The sequence below is a fragment of the Pyrus communis genome, chromosome 8 (assembly GCF_963583255.1).
Source record: "Pyrus communis chromosome 8, drPyrComm1.1, whole genome shotgun sequence".
Lineage (NCBI taxonomy): Eukaryota > Viridiplantae > Streptophyta > Magnoliopsida > Rosales > Rosaceae > Pyrus > Pyrus communis.
The window spans coordinates 15,569,671-15,589,514 of record NC_084810.1 but is presented as its reverse complement, the minus strand read 5'-3'; the positions used below and the strand labels follow the sequence as shown (position 1 = coordinate 15,589,514).

At 37.8% G+C, this 19,844-nt stretch overlaps 1 protein-coding gene across 1 annotated transcript; it reads right to left on the bottom strand.

The window, feature by feature from the left end:
- Positions 1-312: 312 nt before the first annotated feature.
- LOC137743693 (cytochrome P450 94C1-like) lies at positions 313-2,036 on the bottom strand. Its single transcript, XM_068483626.1, has one exon. The coding sequence runs from the start codon at positions 1,972-1,974 to the stop codon at positions 469-471; it is 1,506 nt and encodes a 501-aa protein (XP_068339727.1). The 5' UTR covers positions 1,975-2,036; the 3' UTR covers positions 313-468.
- Between the last annotated feature and the right edge of the window lie 17,808 nt (positions 2,037-19,844).

Below are 19,844 nucleotides of genomic sequence, written 5' to 3'. Positions count from 1 at the left end.
ATATATATGTAATCTATTCAATTTTTTTTTCTAATCCATTTTTAAACGTATATGGGTAAGTTCTTTTTTCTTTGATTTGAGAATGTATCCATGTTAAGTTTAATCGAAGAAATTTACTAATGTTATTAAGCCTAATACCTTTTGTGATTTTGAAGAATGTACCCATGTTTTGGTACAATAATTTTTTGGTTAATTTTGATAAATGTACCCATGTTTATATACACACACAATAGTATATTTGTATTTTAATATTTTAAATTCCACAAATTATGATTTTTTTTATTTAAAATCTCATTAATATAAACAGCTATAAATTTTAATTTTTAATTTAAAAAATTAGTAAAATAGAAATAAATTATCACATTAATTTCAGGAACTTCAATAAAAAATTGAAAACCAACAAGGTTTCAATCAAAAATATTCATAGCTAGGGACTGTATCCAAAGCCTCCCGAATGTTTATTTGCTATCAGCCTTCCCTTTCTTTAATCCGAACCGGCAGGCCGCCGCTCACGGTGGCAGTGAGGCCGGGTACAAACTGCGGTCTCCGTTCAGGATCCAGAACCTGAATATCAAACTTCCTAACAAGTGCGACCGCGACACATTTCATTTCCATCACCGCTAATTCCTTCCCCAAACAAACCCTCTCCCCGCCCTGAAAAATTGGATACTTGTATGGACTCTCGGGAGAAAAAGCCCCCTTCTTCATCCACCTATCGGGCTTGAAATCGAGACAATCCGAACCCCAAATGCTCTCCATCCGGCCCATTGCGTACTGATGGTACGTAACTCTAGTCCCGCTCCGGACAAAAGTACCATCGGGTAATACATCATCCTCCTGACAAAACTTGGAATCGAATTGTACTGGCGGGTACAACCTCATTGTCTCATAAAGCACCGCATGCAAGTAGTGTAATTCCCGCATTTGATCAAAGGTCGCAGTCGCAAGCCCCTCTCTGGTCGGACCCATAACGTGATCCAATTCCTCCCGGATCTCCCGCTTAACTTCCGGGTGCTTTGCCAGTAAATAAAACAAGCTGGTCAACCCGGAAGAGATGGTGTCACGGCCCGCCAACAAAAAGCTCACGACAATGTCTCTGAGGTACTGATCGTCGTCAATGTTGGCCATGAATCGAGAGAGAAGGTCCTTCTGCGTCAAAAAAGTACCCATTTCACGACGCTGTTTGATCATGTTCTTGGCCAAGTTGTCCACCATTTTAACGGCCTCCTTCAGCTGCCTCTCCGACCCCAGGTTGAAAAATCTTTTTATCTTCCACACGATCGGTGAAGACGTTATTGCCCGCTCCGCGGAGAGCTTTGACGCCAAATCAAAGGCGACCGCGAAGTCGGATATCGGAAGGGACAGCTGGAGACATTCTGGGTCCAATCCGAAAGAGAATTTGCAGATGTTGTCGAAAGAAAACCGTCGAAACAGGTCCTGCAAGTCAAAGACGCCGTTTTCGCCTTCACTACCGGCAACCGAGGCAAATAGCGGAATTAGTCTGGATTGGATTTCAGTACTCACGATCTCGTGCGCGTAGGAGCGGACGGAGACGCTGCCTAGCTCCAAACTCGCCATCTTACGCTGGAACCGCCACGCATCACCGTCGACGTTGAAGATTCCGCGGCCCAAAAGATCGCCAAGGATGGTGGTGAATAACTTGCCTTTTGGGTAGTTATGGAAGTTGGTTTTGATTATGTGCTCGACGTTTTCTGGATTGGCGGTGATGATGTTGCCGAGGACGTGTACGTGGATGGTTCCAGTGGGCGACTTTCTGAGAAGGTGAGTGTACCAGTCGCAGAGATTGTCGAAGCTTCCTAACCAGCTCGAGGTCAGAACGCTTCGACAGACGTGGCAGTTGCACCACGGCCGAAGCCTAATGATGAATATCAGCAACGAAAACAACGAAAACAGGGATGTGAAGGAGAAGAAGACGAGGGAGAAGGTACTGCACATGGACTCCAAAGTAGTCATATTTTGAGAGAGAGAGAGAGAGAGAGAGAGAGAGAGAGAGGAAATGAATAAGGAAGGAAGCTAAGGAGGGGGTGTTCATATATTGAAATATTTGATTGGGCAGGGCAGATTTAAGAAGCACGGAGAGAGGTGGATTGATTAAATATTGGGGTATGTGTTTTGACAAAATGACAGGCGCGCACAAGAGGGAAAAACGGCATGAGAAACGCGTGCGCAAATTAAACAACTGGGGCTCGAGACTTGGACGTGGTCATGGTCACTAGTTTAATAGCCCACATGGTTGTAAATTTCTTATTCGTTTCTCGGCAGTGCATGCGTTACAACTTATAGGACTTCACAGAGCGCTGTCTTTGGGTCGACGTGATGTCGGCTTTTGTGGCTGATGGCGACATTATGACTAAAACCTTGGCACGAGGTTTACGCGGTAGTTGGTGGTTTTATAGATTATATATATTCTTTGGGTAAATTACACAAAACTACTTTAATTATAGGTCGAATCATAATCTAATACCTCATGTTTTAAAAATTATAATATCATATCTTATCTTACGAATTTGTTACAATGTCATACTTACGTCAAATTTTTTATCAAATTTTCTGTTAAATGCTGATGTTTCTTGATGCAGAGCCCACTCCTTAATCCAACTGGATTAAAAAATTAATTAAATATTAAAAAATAAAAGATACAATTATTTAAATATTTTTATTTTAAAAATGTGGGACCCACCCCTACAAACCCTCACCTTCTTCCTATCCCACCTGTCTCCCCCCCCCCCCCCACCCTTCCTCCCTTTACTCCAAAACCAGAACCCATCTCCACCTCCCTCCCAATGGCACTCCTTCTCTTCTCTAGCAACCTTAGAACATGTGTTGCTCCACCGCGATATGGGCCTTTTTTATAGGCATCTCAATTCCCAAAGTTCTCTGCTTTCAAAAGGATAGCTTTGAAATTGGTTTCTGATTTTGAAAAACAAAAAAATTGGTTTTTGGTTAAATGGGGTTTACCATTGATTGCAATAATATGCATTTCAATTTGGGGAATTTCAAATGTGGATTTTTGCCCAGATTTTCTTGAACGGAATCAGTTTTTCAGGTCCGAGATCCCAACTCGAATTCTACCTCTTCTTGCCATTGTTGAATTTTATATTCTTCCTCTGCCTGTCCTCACCTTCCACAAGCCTCGAGAAGGTCCTTGAAATACACAAATCCTACAAACGATTTCAGATTGAGGCGAGGGTTTGTCCTTGACGGAATTGACGTGTGCGGCTGCTTGCTTGAGAAGAAGGAGGTGCCCCTTTTTAATATTTTAACTTGGGAAGGTTGATGATAACTCGGTGGTGGAGATGGAGGAGGAGAGGATGGTGGTGGGGGACTGGTTCTGGTTTGAATAATTTTTTTTTAAAATTTTTTAGTATTTAATTAAAAATTTAACCCAGTTGGATTAGGGAGTGGGCTTCGTCTTAAGCCACGTCAGCATTTAACAGAGAAATTGACAGAAAAATTGATGGAGGTATGACATTGTAACAAATTCGTAACATGAGGTATGACATTGTAATTTTTAAAACATGAGATATGAGATTGTGGTTTGACCCATAGTTGAGTTAGTTTTGTGTAATTTGCCCTTTATTTTTTTTTTTTTTTTATGAAGTTAGAGATTATATTTTTGTTCTATATTTTAATGTCGAGTAAATTACATTTTATCTCTTCAGGTTTGAATGCAATTGCAACTTTAGACAACATCTTTAAAATATTTCAATCTCATACACAAACTTATACTTAATTGCAATTCCATACATATATTAGCCAAACTGTCAATTTGACTGTTTAGTGATGGTGTGGGAACTACGGGTCCCATTGTATGGCAATCAATATGCCACATAAGGAAAGGGAACATCTCTGGATCCCTTCCTTCTAATCCACCAAGTCCGGGGATCCGGGCCGTTGAAATTTGATCCAACGACTAAAGTTATTATAACTTTTAAAGTGGGCCCCTGTTTATAGTCGTTGGATCAAATTTCAAAGGTCTGGATCCTCAGACTTGGTGGATTAGGAGGAAGGGATCTGGAGAGGATCCCTTTCCGCCACATAGGACAAACAAAATGTTAATCCAAGAATGGTGGCCCCACCCCCTACACTATGCTCATCTTCAGCCATTCTCCTTCGTCAACCCCTCTCCCCAACCCCAACCCCTACACCAGCCGCAGCCAAACCATCATCTTCTCTTTGTTGCCGCGAAGTTGTCATCAACCCACCCAGCCCTCTTGGTTGACTCATAAGAAAATGGAGTCTGACTCGTCCACGACCTTATGGCTTGCGCGGAAGACGACAATGTTCAAGGAGACACACAATTTCCTAATTCATCTCCGCCGTCTGTTGCCAACTACGATGACGAAGAACATGACCGAGACGAGCTCTAAGATAGAGAAGGCCATGAATGTGAAGCCAAATAATAGCAAGGAGAAGAGCAAGAAAAAGTCGAAGAAGGCAAAGGTGAGGAGAAAACCGAGCAGGACACAAAGATCCAAACTCTACATTTTAGATCCTCTTTTCTTCTTAAAATTTTATCCAAATAGCAAAATCCGATAAACTTATTGGGTTTTTTGCTACTTTATGTATCTGCCTACTTGCAATAAATATTAAAATTAAAAATAAAAAAAAAAGAAACTAAAATTGATTACAAATTTAAGGAAGGGGAAAAAAAAAGAAGGGGAATTAGAGCAGACCTTGGCAGAGATGGTGGGGGAGTGAGATATAAACAAGCCAATCTGGGGTTCAGCAATTGACTTGAGGTGTTCTTGAAAGGGGGATTTAGGTGCTGCTCATAAGTAATAGGCTGAGACTTGTTTCAAGATCAAGGATACGTAAGTACAAACCTTTTTTTGAATTTAATTCATTATTTTCTTTGTTTTTTGGTGTTCCTGATTGAAATTATGAACACCTATTTACTGTTTTTGAATGTTTGCTATGCTTGAGTGTTTAATGTTTGTTTGAATTGCCCGTAAAGGAACAGTTGCCTTTTTTTTGTGGTGAAATTGAATGTATTGGAGATCAAAAACAACATATGAGCTCAAAAAGTTTAGGATTATGTTTTGTTCGTTTTTGCATTGAAGTGCATGCACATGGATGTAATTGGTTTATGGAGTCGTTCTCAGCTTGGATTCCGTTTTCCTATGAGACAATCAAGAGGGCTGGGTGGCTTGGTGATGGCTCAATAGTAGGGAAGGAGATGAAGGTGTGACAGGGGGTGGCATTGAAAGATGAGAAGGTTGAAGATGAGTATAGGGGTAGGGGTGGGGCCCATTATTATGAGATTAACATTTATTTTGAAATTTATTTTGTATTTTGTTCGTGGCATATTATTGACTACCATATCAGCAAAAGGGTGGGACCCATAGTTACTACAACATCACTTAATGATCAAATTGATGGTTTGACTAACAGATATATGAAATTGCAATTAAATATAAGTTTTTGTATGAGATTGAAATGTTTTAAAGATGTTATATGAGGTAACAATTGCACCTAAACATGAGGGGATAAAATGTGATTTACCCTTTAATGTAATATTGATGTGGTAAGTTAAATATACGTATTGTTGGAATCAAATTTGTGCTCTACCGTGAGTGACAGAGATGCTTGAATCCGTTTATCTGTAAAAGAGTAAACAACCGTGAGTAAGCTTAAGACCCAGGGGGTGTGCCAGTCAAAGGCTTCGACGGTCAAGTTAGTAAGCAATATTAAGACTCCAGTAGTGGGCAAAAGAATAAGTGTGCAGAGATTATGTTATTAGAGATGAGCTCAAGAAATGTGTACACCAACCAAGGAAATAACCTCTTAGGCTAGTAGAATTTATTAAACCAAGAAAATCCATGAGGATATCTAGGAAGTAGATAGTGCATCCTCTAAGGAGTGTGATTACTTATGATGCACGCCAATCCTTAGATTGTAAGGACTCTAAGATTATAGCAAACCTGCTAATTCCTTGCAGGATTAGGTTCCCGAATCTTATGGAATAAGAATGGTCTATCTCAACGAAGTTGACGGACTTCACCCACTGATTCCAAATTTGTTTAGTCAGCTTCACTATGAAGGCTATTGAGTCCATGAGTGAACCTTGGAGGTAGGCATACTCGGATCGTCTTGCTTCATCCGTAGAAAATCATGGTTCCATAATTGCCTTTAACTAGGTATCAGAAAATGATTTGTTCCCCTTGAGGATATGTAGTTACATAGAGACCATGCCTTACGGAGTAAGTCATAATACGTACCTTTTTTTTTCTTTTAGACGTGTGGCATCTTAACTTTGTTTCTTGTGAATCTTATGACGTTGTGGATTCATTTGTGTGATCTCGAAGAAAGGCAATAATGATGAAAGCCGTCATGTTACTTGTGCACATTATACAAGGAGCAACTCTTCATATCACCGAGCAATCTTCATTCTTCAAACACGTGAATCTCTAGGTCAAAACTTTTTGGGTTCTAGGGTTAGATCTCTTGGTACCTTGCCCTTAAATAACTCCATTGTAGCTACATTTTTCAAAACATCCTTATTCTATCATTTGTGCCATGAACCTCCTTGTTTGCATCATGCCTTACCTTCTAAACTCAGTTTTCTCCCTGAGCCTTCGATGATTAGGATTTCAACTAAGAAACCCACATTAACAATAACTGTTTTTTTCTTTTTTCAAGCAAATTTAGATAAGACAAAGATAAATAATAATCGTATAATAGCCATCCTTGCTTCATGCAACATGTTCTATAACATTTATCCTTTGCCCCCCATATGCGACATTCTCATCGCAGTCTTTGCATACAGGTTCAACTTCAAGAAGGCGTTGAGATTCTTGAGATGGCTCTTCTTCATTGGAAGCTTATTTGCCTTTTCTCACGAGAGTCTTCTAGCGATCACTAAATCTCATCAAATTTGCTTCATAGTCCTCATGATAAAGTTTGCATGCTAGGGTTGATGGGTTGTCTCACCCCAAATACTTATACTTTTTTTGCCCTGTTCATGGGACTTTAATAATAAACATGTATTTTTATGTGTTATAAAAACTTGGCATTTCATTTGTCATTTGCCCACTTTGAAAAGAAAAGTTTGTTTAACCCTTTACTCCAAATTATGCAATAATCTGGCAATCCGACAAATGCCTTCAAAATAATCCAACTTTGAAGTGATAAGCAATAAAATAGAACACGACCAAGCTTGTGAGCCCAAACAGAGCTCACAAGCCCCCTAGGTAACATTGACTCAGAAAACCATTACATCCTAAACTTGGCATTCATAAGGATTCTCATTGTGACTATCGGAGCATTGCCTTACTCTGGCACTCGATCTAATGCCTATGGAAAATCCTTTACTCTATACTTATAACATATTTGTTAAATTAGAAATCTTTCCTGGAATAACCTCCAAAGTTTAGTTTTGATTAAGCGTTTCTTCTTTAATGTGCCGTTTTGCTCATTTATCTTACCATGTTCCAGGTCTGATTATTTTAGATGTTGCAACGTGTAATCGAAGAAACAATTTCCTTCTTAGTCTTAATTACTAATCCATTCTTAATGAATCTTAAATGAAAGTTTGTTAGGCATTTGGTTGTCTGGATGTGGGTTAGAAACACTTTTTGAATCGTTTTGTCAAACCTTATACATTAAACTTGAACATTTCTAATCAGATTACAATTACATAACTTGGCCAAGGCACTTCCGTGTATCGAAACCTCGTTGGAATAAAACTTCTCTTGAGGATTTCCTTGTCTGGACGCCTTCTTCAAAATTGTTTAACACATGGTGTCACAAAACATACTTATCTTAGTATGTTGGTCATGGATAAAAGTGCTTGTACTCTTCTTAATGTTGTCTAGATCCCCTGTCCTCTCAGTTGCCTCCTTGAAAAGGATTTTGACGTCGTACCCTTTGCGCACCAAAATGTCGTTATCCATGGAGTTGGAGACTTAGACTTTGATGATGAAGGCGTCATCGTGGGGGTTAATGTACATCTTCCAAATCTTGATCAAAGAACATGAGGATATTGGAGTCAATTGGGAGTGGTTTGTTAATAGTCGCCATCATCTGCGGCTTCTTGCATGCTGTTTTTCTTTCTTTGTAGCTCTTTCCTAGGTATTTTTGTTCTTCATAAATGCAGTTGGCGTTGAGTATAGGGTTTTCAACTGGATATTGGTCGTTTGATGGTTTTTGATCTTTCCAGGGTTTCTTTCGTGGAGCCATAAAAGTACGGCTTCGGCGCCTTGCTTTTCAGTTAAGATCAACGGTTCTTGCTGGGTGTAGACTAGACTTACCTCTGCATCAGATCTTATAGAGTTAGAGACAACCTCCTTTAGGGCTTTCATGCGCCATTTGAGGTAGCTAACCTTGTGTGTTCGTTGTTTTGCGAATGCCATTGGAGTTTGTCAACGGTCCCGTAAATCTGTGGCCCTCTCCCAAATTCTGTCTATGGGTAGGGTATCTTCATTGGCACAATTACATCATGTGGTTGCCATCGCAGTCATAGTAACAGTAGAGTGATATGGTCGAGATATTCTTGAGTTCAACTCTTAATAAGAACACTAATTGTTGGAACCAAATTTGCGAAGCACCATGAGTGATAGTGGTGCTCAAATTCGTTTACCTGTAAAAGAACATAAAACTGTGAGTGAGCCGGTCGGGGGGGGGGGGAGGAGGTTGTGCTGATCAAATGCTCTTTGACGGTTAAGTTAGTAAGAAATATTATGACCTCAGGTCCTAGTAGTTGGCAAGAGAATGAGTGTGTAGAAATTGCGCTACCATAAATAAACCCTAGAAGGGTGTATTTATACTAGTCGAGAAGATGACCTTTAGGATAATGAATCCATATTAAACCGGGAGAATCCATGATGATATCTAGGAAGTAGATAGTGCATCTTTGTAGGAGTGTGATTCTTTCTAGCGTACACCAATCCTTAGATTATAAACACTCTGACATTATACGAAACCTGCTATTTCCTTGCTAGGTTAGGTTCTTGAATCTTGTGGAACATGGTCTATCTCAGGTAGGTGTACATCACTGATTCATTTAGCCAGTTCCATTATGGAGGCTGTTAAGTCCATGACCGGACTTCTAAGGTAGGTGTACTCTGATCCGTCTTACTTTGACCGTAGAAAATCATGGTCGCGCACATATTACGTCAATTAATAAATTTATCTCATTAGATGTAACATGCATCACATACTGCAGCATGAGATGGTATACCAATGTGATATAAATACGTGGTCTCCTCCTCACATTACTCTATGTGAATATACAAATTTTTCATTTTATATGGGTATAAACAGAAGGGTCATCATTTTAATGAATAACAAAATAAAGAAGCTGACTTAAATATCTTTTTAATGTAACGACATCTGATGTAGATATAAGTTAAGTCAGATAATCATAAAATTAGGTAACGAACTCATCAATAATGGACTCATAATTGAAACCTCTCACTTAGAAGTGGAGAAGAAACACACTAGACTAAAATTCTAATGGCAATCATAGCACATTAATAACAAAACTCCATTCAAATTATCATTTTTATTACAATAATATTAGTATACTAATCTACGCTAAAGGGTGAAGAGGATTTGAACATGGGACATAATAGATTGAAAAGAAACGCCCTCACCACCAAGTAATGTACTTTTTTTTATTCTATGGTTTAAATTATTTTTTATTATTAAAAAAACTAATTTAAAATACAGAGATTGGTGATAAGGATAAAGTAATTTAAGAACATTTTTGTTATTTTATTTTTATTTTTTTAACAAATGCATCAGTTAATTTGTGATCGAATTAAATAATCTAAGGGGGATTTGGTTATGATAATTTAATTCGTTAGTAACATGTATTTTTGTTATGTTAAATTAAAAAACAATTTTACTTTTACTCAAGGAAAAAAATTGTGTACTGTGATTTTGGCCGAATTGCTCTTTGAACTTTTAAGCCACTACCAATTTTCATTAGATCTAGCATTTTTGTCGTGTTCACGTCGTTTTCGTGTCATATCCAATATTTTAACAGGTCGTGTTTTGTAACACCTATTAAGAGAAACGGGTAATATGACTAGATTCGAACTCGACCCGTTACCCGTTAAAGAAAACATATTTTAATCCAATAAAGAATTAAATGAAAAACATAATACTAAATTAATATAACACAATTAATAGGTAGGGTGAGGAAAAGGAGGCTCTCTAGGTTTTTTCACAAACCCTCGGAGAGCGACGGCAACGAAGATCAGAAAATCTAAGTTTTCGGTGATTCAGCTGCTCTTCTCGACGAGGAAGTAGGCGTGAGGGCTAGGTGAGTTCTCGTTGTCTAATGGTGTATGGGAGAATCCTGCAATTTTCAACAAGGTGTTTCAAAGTGTGTACGCGGGGTTGGTTTTGGTTTACAAAAGGACTGACGACAATAGAAGAAATAGTCTCAAAGTTCTCGGGATAATTTGCTATTACAGAGAAGGAACAGAAAGTCATCGTGTTTGACAAATATGATGTCGAGTCTTTAAAATCATCAATGGTGTTTTTGGTGGGGCAATGTTCTTTCCTCTAAACTAGTAAACAAAGAGAGTTTTAAGCAACAGATGAGGAATTTATGGCGCCCTAAGGCGAGTGTTCTTATATTCGATCTTGAGATGAACATTTTGCTTTTGGATTTAACTCTCCATATGAGCGAACTACCATCTTGTGCGGGAGGGGGGCTAGCTTTTTAATAAACAGTTCCTTTTGGTTGTTGAGGAGGTAGAAAACATGACCAATCCAACAAGGGTTCCATTGGTTCATCAGCAATTCTGGATTCAAGTTTACCATTCTGTTACATGACACGGCAGATAGGGAAGTTTTTGGGTAACCATTTAGGGGATTATGTACTCATTGATTAGAGTGTAAAGGATGAACAATTTGGAAGCATTCTCATGATTAGGGTTCGACTGGATACACGAAAACCTCTGAGGCTTTATGTGGCACTGCAATTGGAAAGTCGAATGTTGAATGTTGATATCCGATACGAAAAATTGACACTCACTTGCTTCCTGTGTGGGATAATGGATCATGTGGAGGATAAGTGTGCGAAGTATCAAGGAACACAAGATGATGACTATGCCAAACCATATGGGAGGTGGTTTCAGGATGATGTGTTAGGGAAGGATAATAGAAATCCTGCCGGTAAATGGTTTGGGTTGGGACCTGATGGTGGTTGGTCTATAAAAGCGCGAATCATGGATGATATGGATGAAGTTATAGAGGAAGATGTGGGGGTTGAGGACGAGTTCGGTTGGGGTAATCAGGAAGGACCATATTTCAAAGTACAAGATCGAGAAACATTGGTACGGCTGATGTTGGTATGGGTTTGAACATGCATGTGCATTCACGGAACCTTATTTCTGATCTTAATGAAGCAGTTATGGAAGATAAGTTGGTGGCTGATTCTATTGCAATCTTGCCAGATGTGGCACCCATTGTTGTCGACTTCCTAAGGAGTGTGGAGGGGATCTTAACCAACTGTCATGCCAGCCATTATTGAGTCCACGTCGGCTTTTGCTTTTGTTTGGTAATGAGATTCCAGAGTTGAATGCACGGCAAGAGGTCAATATTGAGCAAGGTATTCCACCTCAGGATAGCAGTCTTTGGCTTTCAAGAGGTGATGTTGGTAGGGACTTAAGGAAGGAAATTTATAATCATCAGGTAGACTACACTTTCGGTGAGATCTGATCATTTCAATCTGGATCCATTCATTTTTGGACATTAAAATTTGGCTAGTAAAAACTTTAAACAGCATCCAAGACTTAATATGGGAAGCAAAAGGCAGAACCATGGCCTTTTTGTCTCCCTTGAACTGGGGAAACGTATGGTTAGAGAAAAGGATTATGTTGGAAGATCTCAAGCTACAAAGAAATGTGCTACTCCAAGCTTAATGAATTTTACAACGACGGAGGTTGCGAGGCTTGGGAACCTTCATGCAATTCGAGCACTTAAGAGACTCGTTCTCTATAAAGATCCCATGGTGATTTTTTTGTGCAAAAGAAAAAGCTCCAAAGAGTATATGGAGAAGCTAAAATCACAGTTACAGTTTAATTGTGTGTTTACGGTACCGAGTTCAGGTCGTTTTGGTGGTCTGTGTGCTATATGGAAAGAGGAAGCCCAGTTTTCCCTTCGATCCTATTCTTCGAATCATATTGATTTTGAGGTGGGTGGGGTGGATTCACTGGAGACTTACGTTCTTTTATGGCTTTCCACTTGAATCTGAATGACATAAATCTTGTGAGTTCCTTCAACGTCTCAAGGTAAATTCGACATTGCCATGGTGTTGTATGGAGGTCTTTAATGAAGTTTTACAAGCTGTCGAACAGGTGGGTGGTGATGTGTGAAGTGAGTGGCAAATGGAAGGTTTCGGAATGCGATTTTGAGTTATGAACTACAAGACATGGATTTTGTTGGCAATAAGGTTCGCCTAGATAGAGCGCTTGCCACACAAAAATGGATTAACCTGTTTCCAAGTTTCAAGGTTGTCCATATAAAGCCTACATCCTGAGATCATATTCAGATTTTGATGGAGTGGAAAATCAAGAAACGACCAAGATTTAAGAAGAGTTTTCGTTATAAAGAGGGTTGGTCGGTTCGAGATGGCTGTGAAACAGCTGTACAAGCTAGATGGTCTGCAAATTGCATTCGTTCCCCTATGTATCAAGTAACAAAGAAGATCAAGGCTATGATGGTTCATTTGTTAAAGTGGGTGAAGAGCACTGAATGTTCAATTCCTAGTGAAATAGTGACAACAGAAGATAGGTTACAATCTCTATTTGATAAACCATTCACTACTGCTTGCATAAGAAGATGGATTTTGGCGTCAGCGGTCCAAAGAGAATTGGCTGCGTCTTGGGGATTAAAATACCAGGTATTTTCATCAGAAAACTTTAGAAGACAAAGACGAAATGGGTTGCAATGATTATTTGATGAAGCAGGACGGTGGCATGAAAGCAGGGCTGGAATGGAATCAGTAATTGTGAAGTATTTTATGACATTATTTGACTCCTCGGGTGCAACTAAAACTACTGAAATTTTAAGCGCGGTTGCACCTAAGGTCATGGCAAAGGTGAACTAGAGTCTTTTGTTGCCGTTTTCTGATGAAGAAATTAAGTATGCTATTTTCCAAATGCACCCTACTAAGGCGCCTAGATCGGACAGAATGATTCCTGGATTTTATCAGAAACATTATGAAACTGTTGGCCATGATATTTGTGAAGAGGTACGCTATCTTCTTTCGTTCGGGAGTATGCTTAGGAAAGTTAATTTTACACATGTCACTCTTATACCTAAGAAATTAGACACAACCTCCATGACTCATATCTGGGCAATTAGTTTGTGTAATATGATATACAAAATATGTTTTAAAGTGCTTATGAATAGATTGAAGCTTATTTTATCAGACATCATTTCTCCTTATCAAAGTGCTTTTATTGCTAGAAGATTAATTTTGGAGGACTCAATGGAATAGTCCTGGCAAATTCTGGACTAGACATTGCTCTGCATGATATTTACTATGTGGTTGCGCATTTCCATTATGTACTTTCTATGGGAGCCATTTTTGCTTTATTTGCAGGATTTCACTACAATTGTTTGGTTGCATCAGAAATTGCTCACTATATGAAAAAGAAGAATAGATGGAATGATGAGATGGCGCTGAATTTGGACCTCAGTAAGCTTATGATCGCATCGAATGGAGTTTCTTAGAACAAATGATGAGAAGATTGGGTTTCACCAAGGAATGGATTAATTGGATTATGCTGTGTGTCACTACAGTTTCTTATTCATTCGAGCTCAATCGGGAACCTGTGGTCTTTGTACAACCTAAAGAGGGTATTCAGCAAGGAGACCCGGTGTCCCAATTCTTGTTTGTGATTTGTGCAGAAGGCTTTTCAGCTTTATTGGATGTGTGGGAGGCTTAAGGACGGATACAAGGGATACAGGCTGTAATGGTGTGCCTAGTATACATCATCCACTCTTCACAGATGATAGCTTTATTTTTTCCAAAAGTACTTTGCAGGAATGTTGTGAACTGAAGGAACTGCTGAGAACTTATGAATTAGCTTTGGGGCAAACGGTTAATCTTTCCAAAAGCTATGTGGCGTTTAGTGAGAATGTGACTGAGTGGATGCTCAATTTCTTGTCAATTGCCTTGGTATGACACGGGTGGATTACCATCACCGTTATCTTGGGTTGCTAGTTTTCGTTGGTAAATCCAAGAAGACTATGTTTGCATATATCAAAGATTAGCTTTAATAAAAATTAAAAGGTTGGCATGGGAGTCTCCTTAGTAGTGCTAGCAAAGAAATTTTAATTAAAACCGTGGTCCAAGCAGTCCCTCTATACAATGTACATCTTTTTGCTTCCAAAGACATTATGTGATGAGTTAAATAATGGGAGTGTATTTGTTTTCTAGAGTGATGTCGCGCCTGAAAATGGCACCGTAGTCGTACGAGGTGGAGATGCACAAATCCAAGTAACCTGTAAAAGAACAAAGAAGCAAGTCAAAGACCGGTGGGGGGAGGGAGGGAAGGGTGTGCTGGTCAAGTTAGCAAGCAATATAAGACTCAAGTAGTGGTCAAGAGAATAAGTATGCAAGAATTACATTACTAGAGATGAAACTTAGAAGGGTGTATTTATATAAGTCGAGGAAATGATAGAATCCTTATTAAACTGGGACAATCCCAGAGTGCATCCTTTTAGGAGTGTGATTACTTGTGCCACACGCCAATCCTTAGATTGTAAGAACTCCAAGATTATAGGAAATATGTTGATTCCTTATTGGATTAGGTGTTCGTATCTTATGGAACAAGCATGCTCAATCTTAATGAAGTCATCAAACTTCACCCACTGATTTTAACACCACCTACATTTATGCAGCTCCGCACCAAAGGCTTTCAAGTCTATGACCAAACTTCTAAGGTACGCGTGATTTGATTTACCTTACTCCAACTCTAGAAAATGATTGTTCCACACATACCATTTTCAGCAACCTCTATGATATTCTTCTTGATGTTGGCGGCTTGAGTTGTAGGGTGGAGTTTGTGGTTGTGCGTTGGGTTTGTAGGTGATGGCCTTAAAGGTGGAGGCTATGCTTCCATGACCTTCCAATGATGTTGGAAACAAAGTAGGCTCTAGTTAATTTAACAGAAATTTAATTGGGGCTTAAGGATGTGACATTTTCAATAGGTTGGGTACTTGTTTGGAATGTTGAAAAATGTTTGAGACAAATTTAGAATTACACTAAAAGATTTGAGGGATTTTCAGTATTTAATCCTATGTATTATTAGAGATTTTTTGTATTGAAGAGTCACATTCTAATATATGTGGTACCATCAAGGGTGTTTTCCACATGATAGGCCCTTTAATTACACATACGTCACCCAATAAAAGTCGCACTCATGTTATATTCCGCACACCACAGGGCATTGTTGAGAATTTGAGAACATAGTTAACTAACACTAGACGAGTATAGTATGTCAAAAATACTTGTGCGTATTGTTCATCAAATTTCTTAACAAAATACTTTGAAATATTTTACCATTAGGGTTTAGGGTTAAAAAAACCCGTTGTATAATACGTGAACTTTATATGTAATGTTAAAAATGTATGAAAAATATGTGTATAATATGTGAAATTTATATGTATTATTATTATTATTTTTTTTTTTTTTTTTTTGTTAAACGATAGATTTTGTTAGATTAGATGTTAGATTAGCCATCAACAGAGTTTGAACCCACATCGTCATGCAAGGGCTTAACACATTTCCACTACTTTGGTAAATGACCACTTGCAAATTTATATGTATTATTAAACATGTATGAAAAATATGTGTATAAAATGTAAAAAGAATATAAGTACACGTATAATACCTACAGTTTGTTTAATTTAAAAAAAAAATTGTGTACTTTAACGAATCAATTAGAAATTTATAAAAATGAAAGTATTTAAAGAAAACGGAAATCTTTTTACAATACATGAATTTACTAATTAGTTAGAGTTGAGAGTATCTCAAATTGGAGATAGAGAGAAGTCTTGCATAAGGTCCTTAGAAGATCTTGGGCAGGCGTAGCTTCACGTATTCACTGTGATTGCTTTTAAGTAGATCCTCACATTAAGATAAAATTGAGGTATTAGTTGGTTAAAGAACTTGATAAAAATTTCTTAATTGAAGGATGAGGGGAAGGAGCCATGACAGTCACACTAATAAGAGCAATTCTAGCATGCTCTTTAGCCCGATGGACCAGCGATTCCAATCACCCAATTGCCCCAGCAATTGGCTCCAGCCCATTCTGGCAATGGGGCTCTGGGGAGGCCTGGTGGACAGGCCAAGCGGGAATCCATCACTTGAGAGCCTGATGGCTGTGTGATGTGTGGCTGACCTCAGGGTGACCCGGCTCGAATTCGTCCTTTTTCCCTTATTGGAATCTGGAAAAAGAATGGGATGCATGCAGGGAATTAAGCCCTCAAATTAAACCACAAGAATTGCAACATAATAGGATTTAAAGCTCAAGAACACAAGATAGTGATAGAAACATCACCTGGGTTCGAGATTGAGAGCTCAAGCTTTCAGCTTTGATGCTAGGACCTCACACCATGCACCGATGCCGCATGCAAGGCCATGGTTGGGTTCCTTGAGTTCCAGGGATTCCAAAAATATTATTTTTGAGCTTGATTTGTTGAAGGTTTGAAGAGGAAAGAGGAAGAGAGCTCACAAGAGTAAGCTGGAAAAAAGGGAGAGAAAGAAAGAAAAAGGAAGAGAGAGAGAGAGAGAGAGAGAGAGAGAGAGAGAGAGGAAGAACGGGTCAAATGAGGGGAAAAAGGGAAAGGGTGATGGGGATGTATGGATTGGGTGAGGAAAAATACTAATATTTTATTGCCTATTACTATGGCTATTCAATTTAGGGGTGGAGATGCAAAAGACAGTTACTGTTTATTAAAGACAGTTACTGTTCACTGGATGGATTCAATAGTGAGTTGTCCTAGGGGGCCTTTGCAACGCTGGAGTTGATCTAAGGACAGGACTGTGGATGTGCCCCAATAAAATTAGAAATTTTCTCATGAGATGCTTTAGAAAACTACCTTGCTATCAAGCACGGTCTTCTTCCGCGACAATGGGTGAAAATTTATGTCATTGTGGAGAGATTTTTCAGTGTGATGGGAACACGGGGTGGTACACCATGTGTCACTATACAAATGGTGAGATATGTGTGTTAAAAACTTAAAAACTTAAAAAATAAAATCTTCCACCACTTATATAAAAACATGTGGTGTACCACTCGTGTTCCGGTCACAATAAAAAATTTCTCGTCATTGTGGATAATTGCATCTGCTCGTGGTTTATTGGAAATTTGTTGATTCCTTACTGAATTAGATTTCCATATCTTGAGGAACAACCATTACATATACCACTTTCCAAACTTCTTGACCGCGGCTCAATAGTACCGCACTATATACTGATAACAGACTAATCCCCTTCTTCATGTAGTTCACAGATAATTTTGTGAAGTTGGAGAAGTGGTATGCGACCATAGTTGTAATGAGCATGGTTCATTTCATGTCGAAAGCTGTCGTGGAGGATTTCTTTGCGCCTCTTTTGCCATGGAAGATTTTGGACACCTTTCCCTTACAAGCCGGCTTCGTAGGTGCATATCCTTCTTTCTTCGCTCAATTGGTTGCTGACTCTAGGGATACACGTACACTGACTACAAAAAGAAATGACCAATAGCAACTAGAAATTATAGTGTTTTTTTCTTTATAAACTAATTAACGAAATACTCTTAAAATACGTAAAAGTTCTTTGGGTGCTTTTTTCGTCTTTTTGGTTGGAACTTGGCAGTAGTATATTAATTTGTTTATCTTGATCCAAAAAGGTCGGTCGAATTCATCGAACTCAATCCAACCGTAAAGATTTTATGACTTGAAACCCTAGTTTTTGGCTAGTAAGTATCAAACCCAGTATGAGTTGGATTCGAGATCTCGGCTGCACCCTACATAATACATATATCAAGGTGGGTCCTTAACTCCTCTCTATTGTTGGCATGCAGTAAGTGGGGTATGTTTACTTTTGTTTCTTGCCTATGTAGCTGGTCTTATACGTAGTGTAAACTTATGCTTGTTGGCTTCTTCTTTTCCTTAATAATCCGCATGAGAACAACCAGCCATTCAAGTCTATATCTGCTGGCCACTCATGTCTCTTGCCCTTGTTTCCACTAGCTAAAAGGGCTAGAAAGGCAGATAGATGCAGAGTATTTTTATTTTGGGAGACTTTGGATGCAGTTCCTAATTATGAATATTCTTTGACTGGAACCTTATTGATTTTCAATTTTTGATCCAAGTCCCTGAAATTAATGTGATAATTTATTTATATGTACGTTACTATATTTTAAAATAAAAAATTGAAATTTATAGTTGTTTATATTAATGAGATTTTAAATAAAAAACCATAATTTGTGAGATTAAAAATATTAAAATATAAATATACTATTGTGTGTGTGATATATATATATATATAAACATTGGTACATTCATCAAAATTAATAACAAAATTATTGTATCAAAACATGGGTACATTCTTCAAAATCACAAAAAAAAAAAAAAAAAAAAAAAAAAAAAAAAGATATTAGGCTTAATAAAATTAGTAAATTTCTTCGATTAAACTTAACATGGATATATTCTCAAATCAAAGAAAAAAGAATGTACCCATATAAGTTTAAAAATGGATTCGAGAAAAAAAATGAATAGATTATATATATAAGGGTACATTTTACATATAACAAATTGGTATATTTAAGAATGAGTACATTTTAAGATTAAAATTTTGAAAAAAATTACATGAATGGTACATATAATTAGCATGGGTACATTTAGCAAAATTAAAAATGGGTACAAATAAATAAAAAAATATGGGTACAAATGCAAATAAAACTTTATAAAATATGGGCACAAAAAGAAATTAATATATGGGTACAAATTAAAACTGAAAAGAAAATTGGTACAAATTAAAAAAGGGTTGCAAATTAAAAATGGGTACAAACTAAAACTAAAAATATATGATAAAAAATTTAACCATAAATATAAATATACTAATTGTAACATTTTTAACATTAAATGAATATATTTTGAAATAAAAAAATTTTTTAATTGTTGAAATAATTAATGACGCAATTAATATCAAGGACCTTGATCAAAAAATGAAAATGAATAAGGTTTTAATCAAAGGAGTAGCAAAAGGAAGGATGTGAACCTAATTTCTCATTTTATTTTTTGAGATCAATTTAGAGTGATGTTTGGATGTGAATGAGCGTAGAGGTCCAAGTGTTTGTAATCTTTCACACGCAAGTGTTTCATCTCCAATATCTGATAGAGACAGATAATAAAATGTTTGTATGCTACATACAATCGATGAAATTGACTAACTACACAAAGAAATCATATGATAGCTTGCCGCGTCATGTTACTTTCATGATGTAAGGTACGTGGGGAAGCCGCAGGCCCGCAGGCATTTTTGTTGACATCGTTTGATAGTTTTGCCTTAAAGACATGTTATCCACGTTTTAAATGTGAAAGTCCATGCATAGAGTGCACATTTACTTCATGTCTTAAAACGCCATGGAATTGTAGAGCACATTTCAGAGGACCACGTTCTGTTGGTGCTACTAACACATTGCCAATACAAATGGACCATGTCCTAGTTAAGAATGGTTCAAGCATGGCCGTAATAAAATTGTTTAAAAATGAAGTCTGCACAGCACCCACTTGAATCGATCGGTTTTAAAATTAGTTTTTCTATTTCTACTCTTCTTTTTTCTTTTGTTTTCCTTTCTTTATTTCAT

What these genes read in the sequence shown, in the direction of transcription:
- LOC137743693 (XM_068483626.1), bottom strand. Translation starts at nt 1,974, where the DNA reads ATGACTACTTTGGAGTCCATGTGCAGTACCTTCTCCCTCGTCTTCTTC.